The following is a 14,474-nucleotide window of genomic DNA, read 5'->3' as shown; positions in this document are numbered from 1 at the left end:
TCCGTCACGTACCTGGCCGCGGAGAGCCGTTAGAGATGTCTCCAGCACGAAAGAAGGCTTTACTTACCGAAGAGCCACCCATCCTTGCGGTGGAAGGGCTGTGGTGTCCCGGTATGGCGGGTCGACGAGGTTAATCACGTCCGGCGATGCTTCTGTGACCGAATTGTACGGAAACGAGCCGGTACCGGAGCCGAGTACCCAAAATTTGTGGCCGTGAAGGTGCAACGGATGGCCCATCTGTCCGTGGTAAGTACCATGAGCATGGATTATGCCACCGGGGAGGACCTACCTGATCCATCGATCGATTCGAGACATGGAGGATAATGTCTACCGTGGTGTTCGACGGTAAGTGGTACGTTGTGTTGGCCGTCCAACCTGATGAGCGCTCGCCGTGGATGATTGCCGTGTCGGGCTCTTCAAATGGCTGGCCGTTGAGAGCCCAAACAGTCGTGTCCGTCTGGTTGACCTGGAACGACAGCGTTGTGCCCGCGGGTCCTGGCGGCGGAGACACATCGGCATCAAATGGGCTGAGGTCTGGGGCGTCAAGAACCGTGGCCCCATCAATAGCCGAGCCGTTGATGCGCATCCAGGCCACCGCATCGCCCTCTGTAGCTTCGATACTTGACTGCTAGAACTGGCGTTAACGACGAGCCATGCGTGAAATGTCCTCCGGCAGGTGAGGCAGGAGTGCTGCATGTTGACTCACGTCATAGACCACGATGGACCGGCCCTGCAGGACCTGCTGCATGTCCCCGCTCGGGTAGGTCGCATATCTCAGGCTGTAGCTCCCCGGTTCCTGGTCCAGCTTGACCATGACAGAATACCGCTGGCCGAGCTCCATGTGAAGGACCTGCAAGTCTTTAGCTTACCGACCTCGCCACTCCCCACAACACAAGGCATACCTTGACCACCTGCGGTTGCACGTAGAGCCCATCGGCTGCGTACACCAGCATCGAATGTCCGTCCAGAGAGACTCGTAGGGCACTGACGGAACCTGCGTTGACCAGATTGAGAGCCAGCCAGCCCCGTGTGGTGTTTGCCGGGATTGTCAGCAGCGTTGACGACGTGTTGGTGCAAGTCTCGGGCGGAAGCGAGGACATATCGAAGCCAGGGTTGAACATCATTGGCGGCATGCATCCTCGGGGACTAAGTTTGTGCATCGACGGCGTGTGAGATGATGCGGGCATCGCAGAGCGACCCGGAGAAGTTGCCGAGGCGAGCTCGCTCGCGTTGGTATGCGTCTGCCGCTCATGCAAAGAACGCTTGACCCCGCCACGGGCTTGTCCCTTGTGCCGCGACAGAACTTCCAACTCATGATGCGTGGTATCTGGGCCATCCTTTGCATCAACGTTGAAGACCATCTGATAGTCTTCAAGCACACTTTGAGGGAGACACTCGACCCGCCCCTGCCCGTTGGCCAGGATGCTGTCGACACACGACGGAAACGCCCCAGTCCTTTGGTACCGCTCGAAAATGACATCAGAAGGCTCGTGCGTCCAGTCGTTCAGCATAACGCTTGCTGCCTCACGCTCAGCTTCCAACAGGGCCGCCCGTTCGTTCTCGTCCTTGGCTGTCTTCAGAAACGGGCGCGGGCGCGATGCCGCAGGCCGGATAAGAAGCGGTCCGCGGATGGCATCGTTGTAGTACGCGCGGAAGTGGGAATGATACCAGTAAAAGCCGTACTCGGACGTCGTAGAGAAGCGATACGTAAAGTTGCCGCCAGGAGGGATTGGGTCCTGCACAGTGGTCAGCTCTTGTATGTCCAATTGCTTGACCTACAGCAGAATATACCTGAGTCACTCCTGGAACGCCGTCCATCTGCGGCGTGCCGCGCTGCAGCAATCCTGTTCACCATATGAGCTTCAGTAGCTGCTGAGCGGTTCTCGGAAAGCATACCATGCCAGTGCAGAGCAGTGTCTACCTTCAAGTCATTCTGCACAAACACTTCAATTGTGTCACCCTCATCCACATCGATCGCCGGCCCGGGCTGCCGCCCATTGATGAGAAACACTTCGCGCTCATGTCCGTCTAATCATTGTCAGAAGATGATGGAGGGGACTAACGTGCTCGTGGTAGTACCTGGTGATCGGAGTGCGCTGTGTATGGTAAAGTTGAACTGCCGCAACGCTGCCCTCGCAACGACGCCATAGAGCAGTAAAGCTAGCAGGCACACGTTAAACCGCGGTTTCGATTGCATGTCTTTCGATGACGCCCAAGAGCGGGTGAGCTACGAGGCATAGCAAGGAGCCATTGCCTGACGACTCACAGCAGAAGGGCAAAGAAGAGACGAAGAGGTCAGTTCTAGCGCGGAGACGGGGCTGAGTATCGACTCATCAAGACACGCCGAGTCGGGGAAATTGCAGCGAAAGTCTGCGCCGCCAAGCGGATGTCCTTTATCAGTACGTCTCGACGGAGCGCCGTCACGACGTTCAGGTAGCATTCTCGAAGCGGATCTTGAAACCGAGGGGCAAACGCAAGCCGGGATTGCGGGTCATCGGCAACGGTGAAACCAGAATGCATGTGCCGAAGAGGTATAAGCTGGACCTATCCGACGTGTCTGGTGGCGGTGGCTCGTCCCTAACATGGAGTGAAACCTGCGACGCCGGTTAAACGCTCGGACGGCCCCGTCCCCTACTGGTGAGGCCTGTTTCGCGTTACATCGCGTTTGACGAACTGAACTCTCTGGAGCGACCGACTCTCATCAATTGCGTGCCACTGATTGGTAGCTTTATTGCAGGTGCTCCTTCATTCATGGCGCTGCCTCATTCTATCAATGGTTCTGGGGCGTCATTTGTGCGGTATGTTGCGGTCGCTTGCAAGCTGGGCTCTGGGCACTAACAGCGCACTGTATCGGGCTAGACAGGCGCCTCGGACAATCAAAATGGCGACTAGTCCAGGATCTCGTATGTTGCCAAGCTTCATTCCCGCGAGGTATTTGTGCTGGATGGGTGCCTGAAAGCTCGGTTCGTAATGCCTCGCCTCGACACGTTGCCAAGCTTATGATGCGTCTATCGTTCGTCCTGAAGTAGAAGCAATCGCCAGTGTCGCACTGGGCTGCGACCATTTGAGCTGCAAGCTTGGCAATTACCTTGAAGTGTCAAGTTTATTGGCGCCGATCGTCGTATCGGCTTGTCCATCACGCAGCTGCCAGAGCTGTTCGCCAACCATGCAGATGAAGACGGTCGCAAATATGGCATTCCACCAGACCCAAAGTATTTCACCGTGGCGCATCGCCATGATGCAGTCCGCCGCCAGTGTGGCCGACCGCTCTACCTTCATCGGGAAGCAGCTCTATCTTGGAGTCCCCCATCCCCAGGCTCTCAAGCCACGCCGATTCGGGGACGCCAAAGACGCTGATTTCTTGCTCGCCATATTGGTTGGGCATCCATTCGGCCGTGGTCGAGCTCAGGTCCGGGTTGGGCAGTGTTACCATGGCTCCTGGCGCCTCGTCGAAGGCCGCCGCGTGACTGGTCGGCGGTGCCGCGGGAGCCTCGCTGAGCGCTGCAAGGTCAAAGGAGCTCGGTTGCATGTCAAAAGTGGAAAAGTCGAATGGTGCGCCGCCGAGGAAGTCGGGGTCGATGTTGTGCGGGATGGCATCCATCCAGGATGTCTCGAAATCTATCACGCCGTCGGTTGGTGCTGCAGGAGGCTGAGGCTGTGAATCACCCGTACGCGCGCCGTCGAGTCCAGGTGGCGCATCCGAGGCGGGCGCGCTGGTGGAGGGGGTTCCGCAGCATCCTTGCGTCGCTGGCGACGCGCTTGTGGCCAAGACTGAGGTGTTTGTGCCGTGTTCAGAGCCAGAGGGCGACAACGTGTCCGAAGCCGGATGATCTCGCTTGAAAGCGCACCTGCAGACGCCGTCCTCGAAGCAGCGGCACGGTTCTGCAACGGTTAGGAATCCTGCCTCGTAGCTGTGCGTTTGCGTGGCCTTACCTCTGCCCCCGTTGACCGTCGCCGCGTCGAGTCTCCCTTCACGAGCCCTCTTTGCACACTCACACTTGACATGCGCAGACCGCGACTGACGCATGGAGCGACAGTGATTGCACTGAGAAACGGGCCGTCCCTTCTTCTTGATGAGCTGTAGAGGACGATCTGTGAGTTTGCAACGGTCAGCTGAGCAATGGCCGTGTTGGAGCTGGGTGACGCACCTTTGTGCTGGCAGCTTGCGGTGCGGTGGCCGCGAATGCAGGCCTCGCAGGCGTACGTCTCGCCGTTGATAATCATGCTGAGCAAAATGTCGCGAAATGGGCCCGACGCCGCGTCAAGATGCAGCGTGAAGGCTGTCCGAGGATGTGGTTGTCGGGCTGTGGTGAGGTGCAGGGTGGCAAGCACAAACACAGTGCGACGCTGAGCAGGGAAGTTTAATCGACGTCACGAGACTAGCGCCCGCGGTTTGTCATTCACGCCCAGAGCCTCACATTGTGATACTGGCGGAGAATACAAGGATGCAAGACATCTGAAGAACATGAAATATTGAAATGAGTGATCGCATCATTGGCTTCAATCTGTGAATGATGTTTATGTGTCGCACCGGCCCGCTGTTGATGCGGTGCCCTCTCGGGCGTATCGCGGTCGCCATCAACATCCAAAACACCACCGCCACATCACAACATTGCATCGTCACTCCGCAATAGCTCTGCACCTGCACGTATCCAGAGCATCAAAGCAAGTTGGCAGGTTTTAGCGATGCGCACAGCTTGTGGCAAAAATAAAAAGAACAATCTTCTGCCAGGAAGAATGGCAAAAAAAAGAGTTTTTGAACTTTCGTTCGAGAGTGGTTTCCAAAGATTTGTGTTCGGGGATCGAACGGTGCACCTCGTTCATCCCCCCATATCCCATAGCCACCTGAGGGAGCAGTTTGACCTGACCGCTGCGCCATGCAACGGATGCCCCTGCTCCCCCGATGAACAGTTCGATTGTTGGACTATATAACCCTTACACACGTGCTCGGGGGGAGCGGCCCGACGCGTGGGAACTGAACACGCGCGCGTGCGGCTGCTGGGGAGCGGCAGCCCAGGACGGGCCAGCTGCCTGCCGGGGCAACGGCTCGCAGACGGTTCGGCGGCGCTGGCTGGGCGGCGAGGGAGCCCGCGCGGTCGCTGAGATGCTCTGTTCAGGGCCGTAGCGGTGTGTCGGGCCGGTGATGGCCTGTTCAGCACCACTGAAGACCTGACAAGGACAGATCTGATTTGGGCCCTGATATCAACGCTGCCGCAGTGCGCATCTCAAGCTCTGCACTTGATAGTGGAACATCTGGCCATGTCAACAACGCATGCTGAAACTCGCCAAGAGAAGATGCTCAACGAATGCCAGTGGCTGTTTGATAGGCACAGATCCTCAGCCGGGTGCCGGACGACGCTGACACGTGGATGGTAAGCCCAATTGACGATCAAGCAATGCCGGGCGAACCGCCGCTTGAAGGGCGTCCAAGAGCCAGGCACCGCGGCGCATCGCGTGGCTGTGTGTCGAATGGGCCTTGGGCTGAGTTTTGGTAAGTCTAGAGTCTGGAGTCTGGAGGGAGAAATTGAAGTCTGCCAGTGGGCCCTGCAGAGCCGTATTCCTCGCTCCCGTGCTGCGACCCGAGCGCGACCCATGCGGGCGGCGGCTGTGCTCGGCGCTAGGGCGCTTTGGTCCCATGAAGCAGGTCGACCAATCGAGTTGAAGCTCGACACCGACCTCGACATCAAGTATGCGAATTGGAAAGATATATAATTAGAGAAAGAGCCATCATGCAGCTCTGCGATACTATTCAACTCATTTCTCCGGCTTCATTCAAGTAGCGTCGTTGTTGCTTTCCGATACCCAAATTCCAGTACCCCTGTTAAAGACTGTACGCGTGCCGAGGCCTTCCACTTACACGACGCCTCACTCTCCGTCAACTCCAACGACACACCGTCACACACGGCAAACTCACGCGCGATTCTCACAACTTGCTCACAGTGCGCTGCCAAAATGGCTACCACAATACCGATTCGTTTCGACATCCACCGCAAAGCCTTCGCCTATCACTACTCCATCACCGCACACAACAGCACCACCATGGACTCCCCCCTCTACTACTGCGACGTCAACCGCTTCACCAAGTCATCCACCCCAGACATGGTCCTTCACGCCGGCCCCTCTCCCGCCGCATCCCCCGTCGCCCTCTCCCACATCCTGCAGTTCTCGCAGAGCTTCAAAATCGGCCTCGGCGACGCCGTCCCGCGCCAGGCCACGGACCCGGACGCCGTGCAGTGGGAGGACCTGCGGCGGTCGACAATCACGGGCGCCGAGCACCGCTGGGGCATGTCGCTCGCGGCACGAGGCTCCGAGGCTCGGGATGGCCGCAGGCTTGCGCTGCTGTGGAAGAGGACGCGCAGCGTGCGCGCCGAGGGGGCCGAGGACGGGATCCGCCACCGTGGGTTTCGCGGCTGGAAGCTGCTCGACGAGGAGAGGCCAGGTGAAGTGCTCGCCGTCTTTACCCTGGATCAGGTCTTTGGACGGCGCGGAGTCCTGCAGATCAATGTCGATTATGGGGACGAGTTTACCGTCGCGGTGTTGATGACGCTGCTGACCTTGTATGAGCGGTCCGAGATGCGGTGACGCGGTGTGGACGTCTGGGTGGGTGACGAGGCTTTTCCTGTGCTTGTCAATAAGTTATTGGCAACGACTGTTGCACATATCCGTAGAACCTGATCAGACCAGATACCCGGCAATAGAGCCATATAATTCATTGCAGCCACCACCAGGCATACGCACGTGGATTTGACACCTGTGGTTGTCCAATCGGCCATGACAGACTGTCGCCCACAACGCTGTGTACTTTGAAGGACATCTGTGACAGCCGATATTTGCGATTCGGCGCCTGTGTATATCTGAGGCATCGCGATTCACGTACTAGACCCTCACGGCTCTCATACCGAGCAGAACAAGCACCTTGTCACTCCCTCCGACACCTCAGTATTACCGTGAGTCGTCGCGAGCATAGACTCTCTACTAAGTCCTCTCCCTGCTCCCAAATTCCCGAAGCCCAAGACTACCGACAGGGCACCCTTGCGAACCGTCTCGCGGCACAGCAACTGTCGTCGACGCCCTCACTTGCAAATGTCCATCGTACAAGTCATCGTAGCCATGGACAAATGCTGCTGCACGTACGCTCAACAGATATGTCCGTCTTGTGGTCGACGCGCCAAAGACGTCGCCATCTTTTGTCAGGAGGCGAAGCGCACCGACGTCATGTGCTCGGGTCATAGAATCGTCGACATCCCGGGAGAGCTGTGCCCCCGATGCTCTGGGAAGCGGAATGCCAGCCGGAACACGCCTCACCATTACAGCCATGCGCCAGGCAACGCAGCCACCGTCACGACAGGCGGAAACACCGTCGGCCGTCGCAGGCTATCCCTCACGAACCTGCTAGGCCTTACGTCCAAGGGAAGCCAGTCGAATCTGCAAAAATACGTCAAAAAGCCAGACCTACAAAGCATGGTCGAGCGAGTGTCGTCCCTGGGTACAGGCACCACCACTGCCGCGGCGTGGAGGGCCCAACACCGGGACGCCGATCGCTTCTTATCTACGCGGTACGACTCAGCTGAGATGCCGCCAGATAGGGTCCAGGCTGAAGTAGTGCTGGACTGCGTATCGCTTCCCGATTCGCAGAGCACCATCTGGTTCCCGACCACAGAGCGGATACGTGCCATGCCAGGCCAGCCCGCAACGGTTCCTACAGAAGCGCGTCGGCGGGACACATCGGCCCAGGATTTTCTACCATCGCCACAGATACAGAAGCCCGGAGCTGGACTTGTTACCAGGGTCTCGGCGAGCGGACCTCTGTCCGCGCCACATGCCGACGACATGGTGCAAGGGCGTCAAGAGCATGTCCTTGACAGGCCGCACGATGGATCGCAATTCGACCGGACAGCCGGAACGTCGCTCAGACGCATGCAGTCCGATAGGCGGTCCCTGCTCGGGGGTGAGCCCACTCCACCTGTCCCGGAGCGCAATCCGCGAAGACTTAATGCTGGTACCCTCCAGCGCCGGGATTCCGAAGAAACGACGTGGTCGGCACTCGACCCCAAGCGGCTTTCTGTCCCAGGGTTCAACACGGCTGAGCCTTCCGTGGCTGATGTGCCCTGCCTTGCGATCATCCCTAGGCCAGTCCAACCCTCTATATCGCCATCAACGGCCGGCGAGGTCGGTCTAGACGTTCGGCTGGGTTCGTCGTGCGAGAACAATACTCATTCGAGACCGCGAGGAACGGCAAACGTCGGCCACCATGAGCTTGAGCGCCCAATTCAGGTGAGCCCGCCGCTTCCACTGACGAGATTACCCAGCACCGGACTGGAGAGCACAAAGTTTCCTCACTTGTCTTCGCCAACAACGGACCGGATCCAGCCCCTGAAAGACTCGCAGTCTTCCGCCCGGCGGACGCGGAGGCGGTGCCGCCCTCAAGTTCCGGTTCGCACGACGTCGCGCCGCGCTGCGCCGCCGTCCTGCTCCTCCAGCGTGTACAGCCAGTAGCGAATCGTACAATCCCACATGCGTCGGTCCCCACATGCGATGAAGACTCCAAAGAGACAAAAGACGTTCCCGCGGTCGAGACGTGGATCCGCTCAAACGTGCGTTGGAACAATTGGCGGCGTCGTAGGTCCCTCGTATGTAACGTTGGACAGAACAAGAGGGAAGACGGTCGAAAAGTATGTGGAGAGCTCAAGGCAGTGTCGTGACGTCAATGAGGGCAAAGAGCCGGCGTGGTGGGAGAACGCACGACAGACAGTACCAGGGGAAACCTCGAGCGACTCCACCCCAAAGGTCTGTTAACCAAGGTTGCCCGTTAAGCATGTCGATGCTGGAGCTGGAGGTTAAGTCATGCCACTCCGCCGAGAGAGAGATTCGTATTTGGAGATGGAACCGGCGTACGGCATCACGTATGGGGAGAAATCTGGCCCGCGTGAGCAATCTTGAGGCTTGACAATGGCACGACGAGCCAGACTGTCGGGTCAATCAGCGCCGAAGGCATCGCCTCCGTCCGGTGAGGATGAGGGGCCACCCCAGGGCGGCACAGATGCCGCCTGGCCGGGGTCATTCCGCCCAAACGGTCGAGCGACAGGCAGGCAGATGAATGAAGTGCGCGGCAACGGTGGATCAGCGCCACCAGGAGAGGCCATTCGTCGCGCGGTGCCAGTGCCAGAGTCGACAGAACCACGGGAATTCTGCCAGGTTGACATGTGCGTGTACGAATTCGCGAACGAAAGCTCTTATATTCAGCTCCGGGAAAGGCTTTTGGCGGTCGACAGCGCACAAACCCAGGCTTGACGTGTCGGTGATAGCCTCAAACCATGGTTGGTCGACGGAGAGGCTCCGGTTGGCCAATCAAGCACCCCTGGGACGTGGCTGCGCTGTCAGACCCAGAGCGGTGGTAGCAACGAGGAAACGATCGCGAGAGACGGCGCTCGCGCTTCTGGGCATCGGAACTGCGGGGCAATCGTCTGCCTTGTTGACAAGCCGTGGCCGGGGGATGTGTGACAGTGCCAAGACAGCGCACCCGCTGCGCCCACGGAGCACGGGTAGCGCCGACGTGGAGGGTTGCTGCCCCTCGCCGCACGCAAGACTTCGAAGGGGCACGATGGCAAGGCCGTTTCGTCATGGTGGCGTGTTGGCAGCCAGGGCAGAGTGAGAGTGTACCTGTCATTGCATCACTTTCTCGTAACGATTGCCGCGAGGCTGCTCCTGATGCTTCCCCCCGACATCCGTCTGGAATTTTTTTCCCTTCGGCTCGTGCCTTGGTGCTTGAATGGCGTGGGGGCAACCGCAAGGGGGGCCAGGACAAGAGGGGTATCGGAAGACTTGTGGCCTTTGCACGCGGGCCCGGCATAAACATGTCTCGAACTCTATCTTGCCGCGGCGCGTCTCGCTGCCTTGTACCCGACGTGGTTTCCGCGCCCGTTGCATGGCGAGGTCAGGCGTGCAGCACTCGTTCACTGCCGGCCGTCTGAACTTGCGCAGACCCGCGCCGCGCTTAACGAGCGTCGTCTGCAAACTGTCTGAGTTCCAGGGCCTGACCAGGAGGCACGCAGATCTCGCCGGGTGCTGAAGCCGGGTGATTCCACAGTGGCCAGCAACGGGCCCGCCGTGCTGATGATGAAGCCTCCGCGGCCGCTCGATCGCGTGCAGCTTTGGACGTTGCCGCTTTGCACGACGATTCAGCACTCGTCCCGACATGGCCTTGATGGCGTACGCCACCCATCCGCCACGCCACGTACACCAAGTCTGGCTGCTGGGATGACCAGGAGTTAGCTTGGGCAGCTTGGTGGGTCGTGGGGCTGTGGCGCGTCGGGACCCTGACTTCAGTCGGAGGAGTGCCGCTGCAAATGTGTCACCTCGGTCGATGGCATCTTCATGGGCAACGGCTCCCGCTGCCCACGGCGAGCCCACCCCACTCCGCGCCGGGTTCGCCAGCGGCGAGGTAGTACTAGTACCCCGTGGGTGCGGCCGATCCTCAGAAGCTTGTCGGTCGCCGAGAGAAGGAGCAGCATTTGTCCCCGACAAGCATTGCCCCCCCCGAACGGCCCGTCTCGCGTCAACGCAAGTGACCCGGACATAAAATGGCCTAGCTGCAGCTGTGGCTGGGGGGTCGGGCGTGCATACCGCGCCGGGGGGAGCTTGGCGAGGGCGAGCCGGACCTGGATCTTGGCCGGCTGATAAATGTACTTTTCCCAAGTTCGCATCGCACGGTGTGCCAGCCACGCGTCGGCCCGTCAATTGGCGAGTTCGAGACGGCAATCGTTGCCCTCGTGGCCTCGCCTCCGTGGCAAGGGGTCTGCGGGAGGCGATTCGCAAACGTCTCCTCCTGTAACCCAATCGTCGGCCCGGGACTCGTGGCTCTGCCAGAGGAGGAGATGGTCCTTGGTGTTCTAGAAAAGCGGAACCTGGCATCTTTCCGTAAGCGCCGCCTCGCCGCTCCCCGCCTATCACAGGGATCGTGGAGCTTTTGCTCCGGAGCTCACTCACTTGGCCACCCAATTCGAATTTGATCAGACCCTTTTGCCCGTCCAGCATCTCGTGGTATGCGGGTTCTTCGAGATTTATCAGGTAGACATGGCTCCTCTCGCTTCTCCGCCGCTGTCGTTCCTTGACTGGCCGTGTCTGCCTGTTTCGCCCCAGTCCCAGTCCCAGTCCCAGTCCCCAAGCCGAACCAGAGGACCAGTCGCTCCGACCCAGGCCCCTTTTACTGGTCGCCGACGACTCGTTGCTGCTCGCAGGTGCTCTCCGTCGACGGGCCCAGTGGTCGGGTGTGAGCTCCGGCCCAGGGTCAGGAGCGTGGCAAACCGTCCGCGGTGCGTCTTTCCTCTGCTCCCGTATGGACATAGCTCCAGCACAGAATTTGGCGCCCTTATTAAGACCTGCCCTGGTCGGTCAGTGCAACCTCTGCTCGCCAGCACGGAAAGTCGGAAGCTTTTGACTTCCTGCCCACCGCGGTCAATTCTGCCCGCGTCTCGTCGACTTCTCGCGCCGAGCCGCCACAGACGGACCACCACCACAGCCACCCGCCCACCAAACCACCACACAACCGCATCTCATCCTCGCCTACCTACCAATGCCACCGCCCGCAGAAACGCCCGTCTTCGTCCATGAGATTTCTTAGCACTCGATACGTCCGAACCACCCGGTGAAGGGAGGCTTCATTCACGTTAAATGTGCACGGAGCATACGGCTGAATGCCCAGTCTGCGGGAAGGAATATCTCGTCTATGTTGCATTTTGCCACGACTTTCACCCACCGTTCGTTGTCTGTCCAAACGGCACCGTCATTGCCCGGGAGAACATGCGTGAGGGACAGTGTCCGAGTCCGGTCTGTCCAAATAGTTTGCGCGGCGGCTGTCAGGTAATGTGAAAAAAATCGTTGCAGACGGATTTCCTCCAAAAGGCATTCCTGGAGACGCAGAATATACCGCGGCCACGGCGACGACGGCGACGGCCCTTTGCAGCTTCACAGTCTCTCGCCACCCGTGGGCACTTCAACCACTTGGTCGACGCCTTCATACACGGGAATGCTAAAGCCATACTTATTGGCCATGGATGGCGAAACGAATCTGCTCGCGAGGTTAGTCAAGAGTCGAAGCTGGTTTCGAGGGACACGTACCGGCCGCCAATGAAATGACGACCCTTGAAGTACTTGACGAGTGGCTTTGGGGCGGTCAAGCTGACGAGCGCGGTAGGCATGAAGGAGCTGCCCAGACCGGAGCTTGGCGGGCCATTCTCGATATCCCACGACGACGGAGCATCCACGGAGGTGACGGAAAGCTTTGTCTCTTGCAGAGCCTTGATCACCGCGGGAAACGGCTCCCGGACCTCTCCCGAGAAGCTGAATCCTGTCACTCACGGTCAGTGTGCAGGCGTTTCGCCTCGGAAGGGCATCACCAACCGAATATGGCGTCAACGATGTGATCGGTCTGCCCCAACGCCGTCTGAAAGTCATCCACGAAGGGGACCTCGAGGTCTTCGAGCTGTTTTGCCAGACGCTGCCAACGCGTCAGTACGGGCTTTGGGATAGCATGGGCTCTGGAAAGCGGGGCGTTGAGGGGACAAGGAATAAGGAATAAAAAGGGATTAAGTGCAGAGACACCGACTTGAGACACGGGCATGGAAGCAACATCCTGGTGCCGATACCTTACGACTAATGCCTCCACTCACCGATACCCCGAGTAGACGAGATACAGCGGATAGACATCAAAAGGAAAATCAAGGTTCAAACTTGCAGGGGCGAACAGTTGACCCGGTCGTCTGGGGAAAGACTGAGCAACGGTGGAGACTAGACGTGCTTACTTGGTACAGCTCATTCTTGCTCCGCTTGGGGTAGAAGATGGAGGGTTGGTATCCGTAGTAGAAGAGATGGCGAGCCGCGACGAGGCCATCACCGCCTACGCCGCCGGCGCCAGTCAGTCTTGGTCCGGGCCACAGCTCGCCCGATGCCGGTGCTCACCGTTGTTCCCGGGTCCGCAAGCCACAAGAACTCGTCGCCCCTTGTTCAGTGGGTGGACGCGATATACTGTTATCCGTCAGCAGCTGTACAGCTGTGCCAGGGGGTTCGGTCCCAATTCGGCTACGTACCTGCCTGTGAAACGGACAGTCCCGCCAGTTCCATGAGCTGGTCAATGGAAAACGCGCAAGTGCTCATCAGCTCCTGATCCAAGGCCGCCGCTGCCTTTGCACCAAGTGTCTATCACCGTCAGTAAGTCTACTGCTCTATCCATGTTGCGTGGGTTGGCGGGTCCGCCCCATGCCGCTTAGACCGGCCGTCAGGACGCCAGCTCCTATGCAAGCTCACCTTGATTGCCATTGTTGCAACGGCGTAGCGTGTTTGAAGACAGAGACTCTGGATGGGATTAGAGGTTCGGGTGCGTATCAACGATGTGATATTGAGGTGGAAGCTTTGTAGGAAACTGGAATGCCGGGTGCGGCGATGACCATGAGACCGACTTCTGATGTCACTGGAGCGCACCTTCCCTAGACGCAGCGCCATGTCGCCAGTGATTGGTCGGCGCGGCAAAACCCACCTCCGACCAATTTTCCACCAACTTCACCACGCGCATCACCAAACCACCTGCCAGGCACACCTCGTCGTCTGGCCATCAGGATTGCGCAGAGGGCAATTGACCATGGTCGTCAAGATCCGCCTCGCCCGCTTCGGGCGCAGAAACTCGCCCTTCTACAACATCGTCGTCGCGCACGCCCGGTACACTCCCGCCCTACCCCTTTCCTCCGCATTCGTCGACCCACGCGCTAACTTCAATGCAGCACGGCGCGCAACTCCCGCCCGCTCGAGGTCCTCGGCACGTACGACCCCGTCCCCAAGCCCGACCCCTACGACAGCTCCGGCGCTCTGCACAAGGACATCAAGCTCGACACTCAACGCGCGCGATACTGGATCGGCGTCGGCGCCCAGCCTACCGACACGGCCTGGAGGCTGCTCTCGATGGTGGGCATCTTGCCCAAGAAGATCTTCGGTCCCAAGGAGAACAAAAAGACTGGCGAAGTGCAGGCAAGCGAGGTTCGCATTCGATGAACAGCGAGTTGAGGGGCAACTGGAGCGAAATGTATGATACGTGTGTTACATGAGCATTCGTGGCGTTTTTGGATGGGACTTGGGCTTCAACAACGGCCTCAATATTTGCCGCGTTGGCCGTTGGCGCATATTCCGTGGCAATGGCAGCAGAGTCCGACGGGAACTTTGAGATTGCCGTCTAGGACGGTACTTGCAGTCGGACAGGCGAGAAGGTCAAGCAAAGACACAGAGACGAATGTAGCTTAAGCGCTTCGATATACCACCACGGACCGTGGGTATCTCCTTCTAATGACCTCCGGGCTTGCTTCCTTGCCCATGTATCCAATCACGAGAGCGGCATTGCCGCAGCCTCGTAGCGTTTCGTACCAACCCTATGATGTGAAAACCCGAAGAAGAACTAACCACTCTGAAATGCAACCAAACAAAAGTCCGTT

At 58.9% G+C, this 14,474-nt stretch overlaps 4 protein-coding genes across 4 annotated transcripts; 2 read left to right on the top strand and 2 right to left on the bottom strand.

Annotated features, from left to right (window-relative positions):
- Positions 1–63: 63 nt before the first annotated feature.
- On the bottom strand, positions 64–4,224 carry PLICBS_003411 (uncharacterized protein; the record flags this gene model as incomplete). The annotated part of the gene is made up of 11 exons (XM_018323156.2): positions 64–237; positions 290–628; positions 707–850; positions 903–1,736; positions 1,792–1,844; positions 1,897–2,028; positions 2,080–2,160; positions 3,274–3,713; positions 3,849–3,882; positions 3,934–4,092; positions 4,149–4,224. 11 exons carry the CDS (start codon positions 4,222–4,224, stop codon positions 64–66), a joined length of 2,466 nt encoding a protein of 821 aa, XP_018178386.2.
- A 1,728-nt stretch (positions 4,225–5,952) lies between these two features.
- On the top strand, positions 5,953–6,582 carry PLICBS_003410 (uncharacterized protein; the record flags this gene model as incomplete). Its single annotated transcript, XM_018323154.1, has 1 exon — positions 5,953–6,582. One exon carries the CDS (start codon positions 5,953–5,955, stop codon positions 6,580–6,582), a length of 630 nt encoding a protein of 209 aa, XP_018178384.1.
- A 5,382-nt stretch (positions 6,583–11,964) lies between these two features.
- PLICBS_003409 (uncharacterized protein) lies at positions 11,965–13,314 on the bottom strand (the record flags this gene model as incomplete). The annotated part of the gene is made up of 7 exons (XM_018323153.2): positions 11,965–12,067; positions 12,118–12,346; positions 12,400–12,496; positions 12,801–12,895; positions 12,958–13,023; positions 13,086–13,194; positions 13,303–13,314. 7 exons carry the CDS (start codon positions 13,312–13,314, stop codon positions 11,965–11,967), a joined length of 711 nt encoding a protein of 236 aa, XP_018178383.1.
- Positions 13,315–13,633: 319 nt separating this feature from the next.
- PLICBS_003408 (mitochondrial 37S ribosomal protein bS16m) lies at positions 13,634–14,040 on the top strand (the record flags this gene model as incomplete). Its single annotated transcript, XM_018323152.1, has 2 exons — positions 13,634–13,710; positions 13,773–14,040. The coding sequence occupies 2 exons, from the start codon at positions 13,634–13,636 to the stop codon at positions 14,038–14,040; spliced, it is 345 nt and encodes a 114-aa protein (XP_018178382.1).
- Positions 14,041–14,474: the final 434 nt, after the last annotated feature.

Source organism: Purpureocillium lilacinum (assembly GCF_023168085.1).
Source record: "Purpureocillium lilacinum CBS 284.36 DNA, scaffold_2, whole genome shotgun sequence".
Taxonomy (NCBI): Eukaryota; Fungi; Ascomycota; class Sordariomycetes; order Hypocreales; family Ophiocordycipitaceae; genus Purpureocillium; species Purpureocillium lilacinum.
This window is presented reverse-complemented; position numbering and strand designations above follow the sequence as displayed.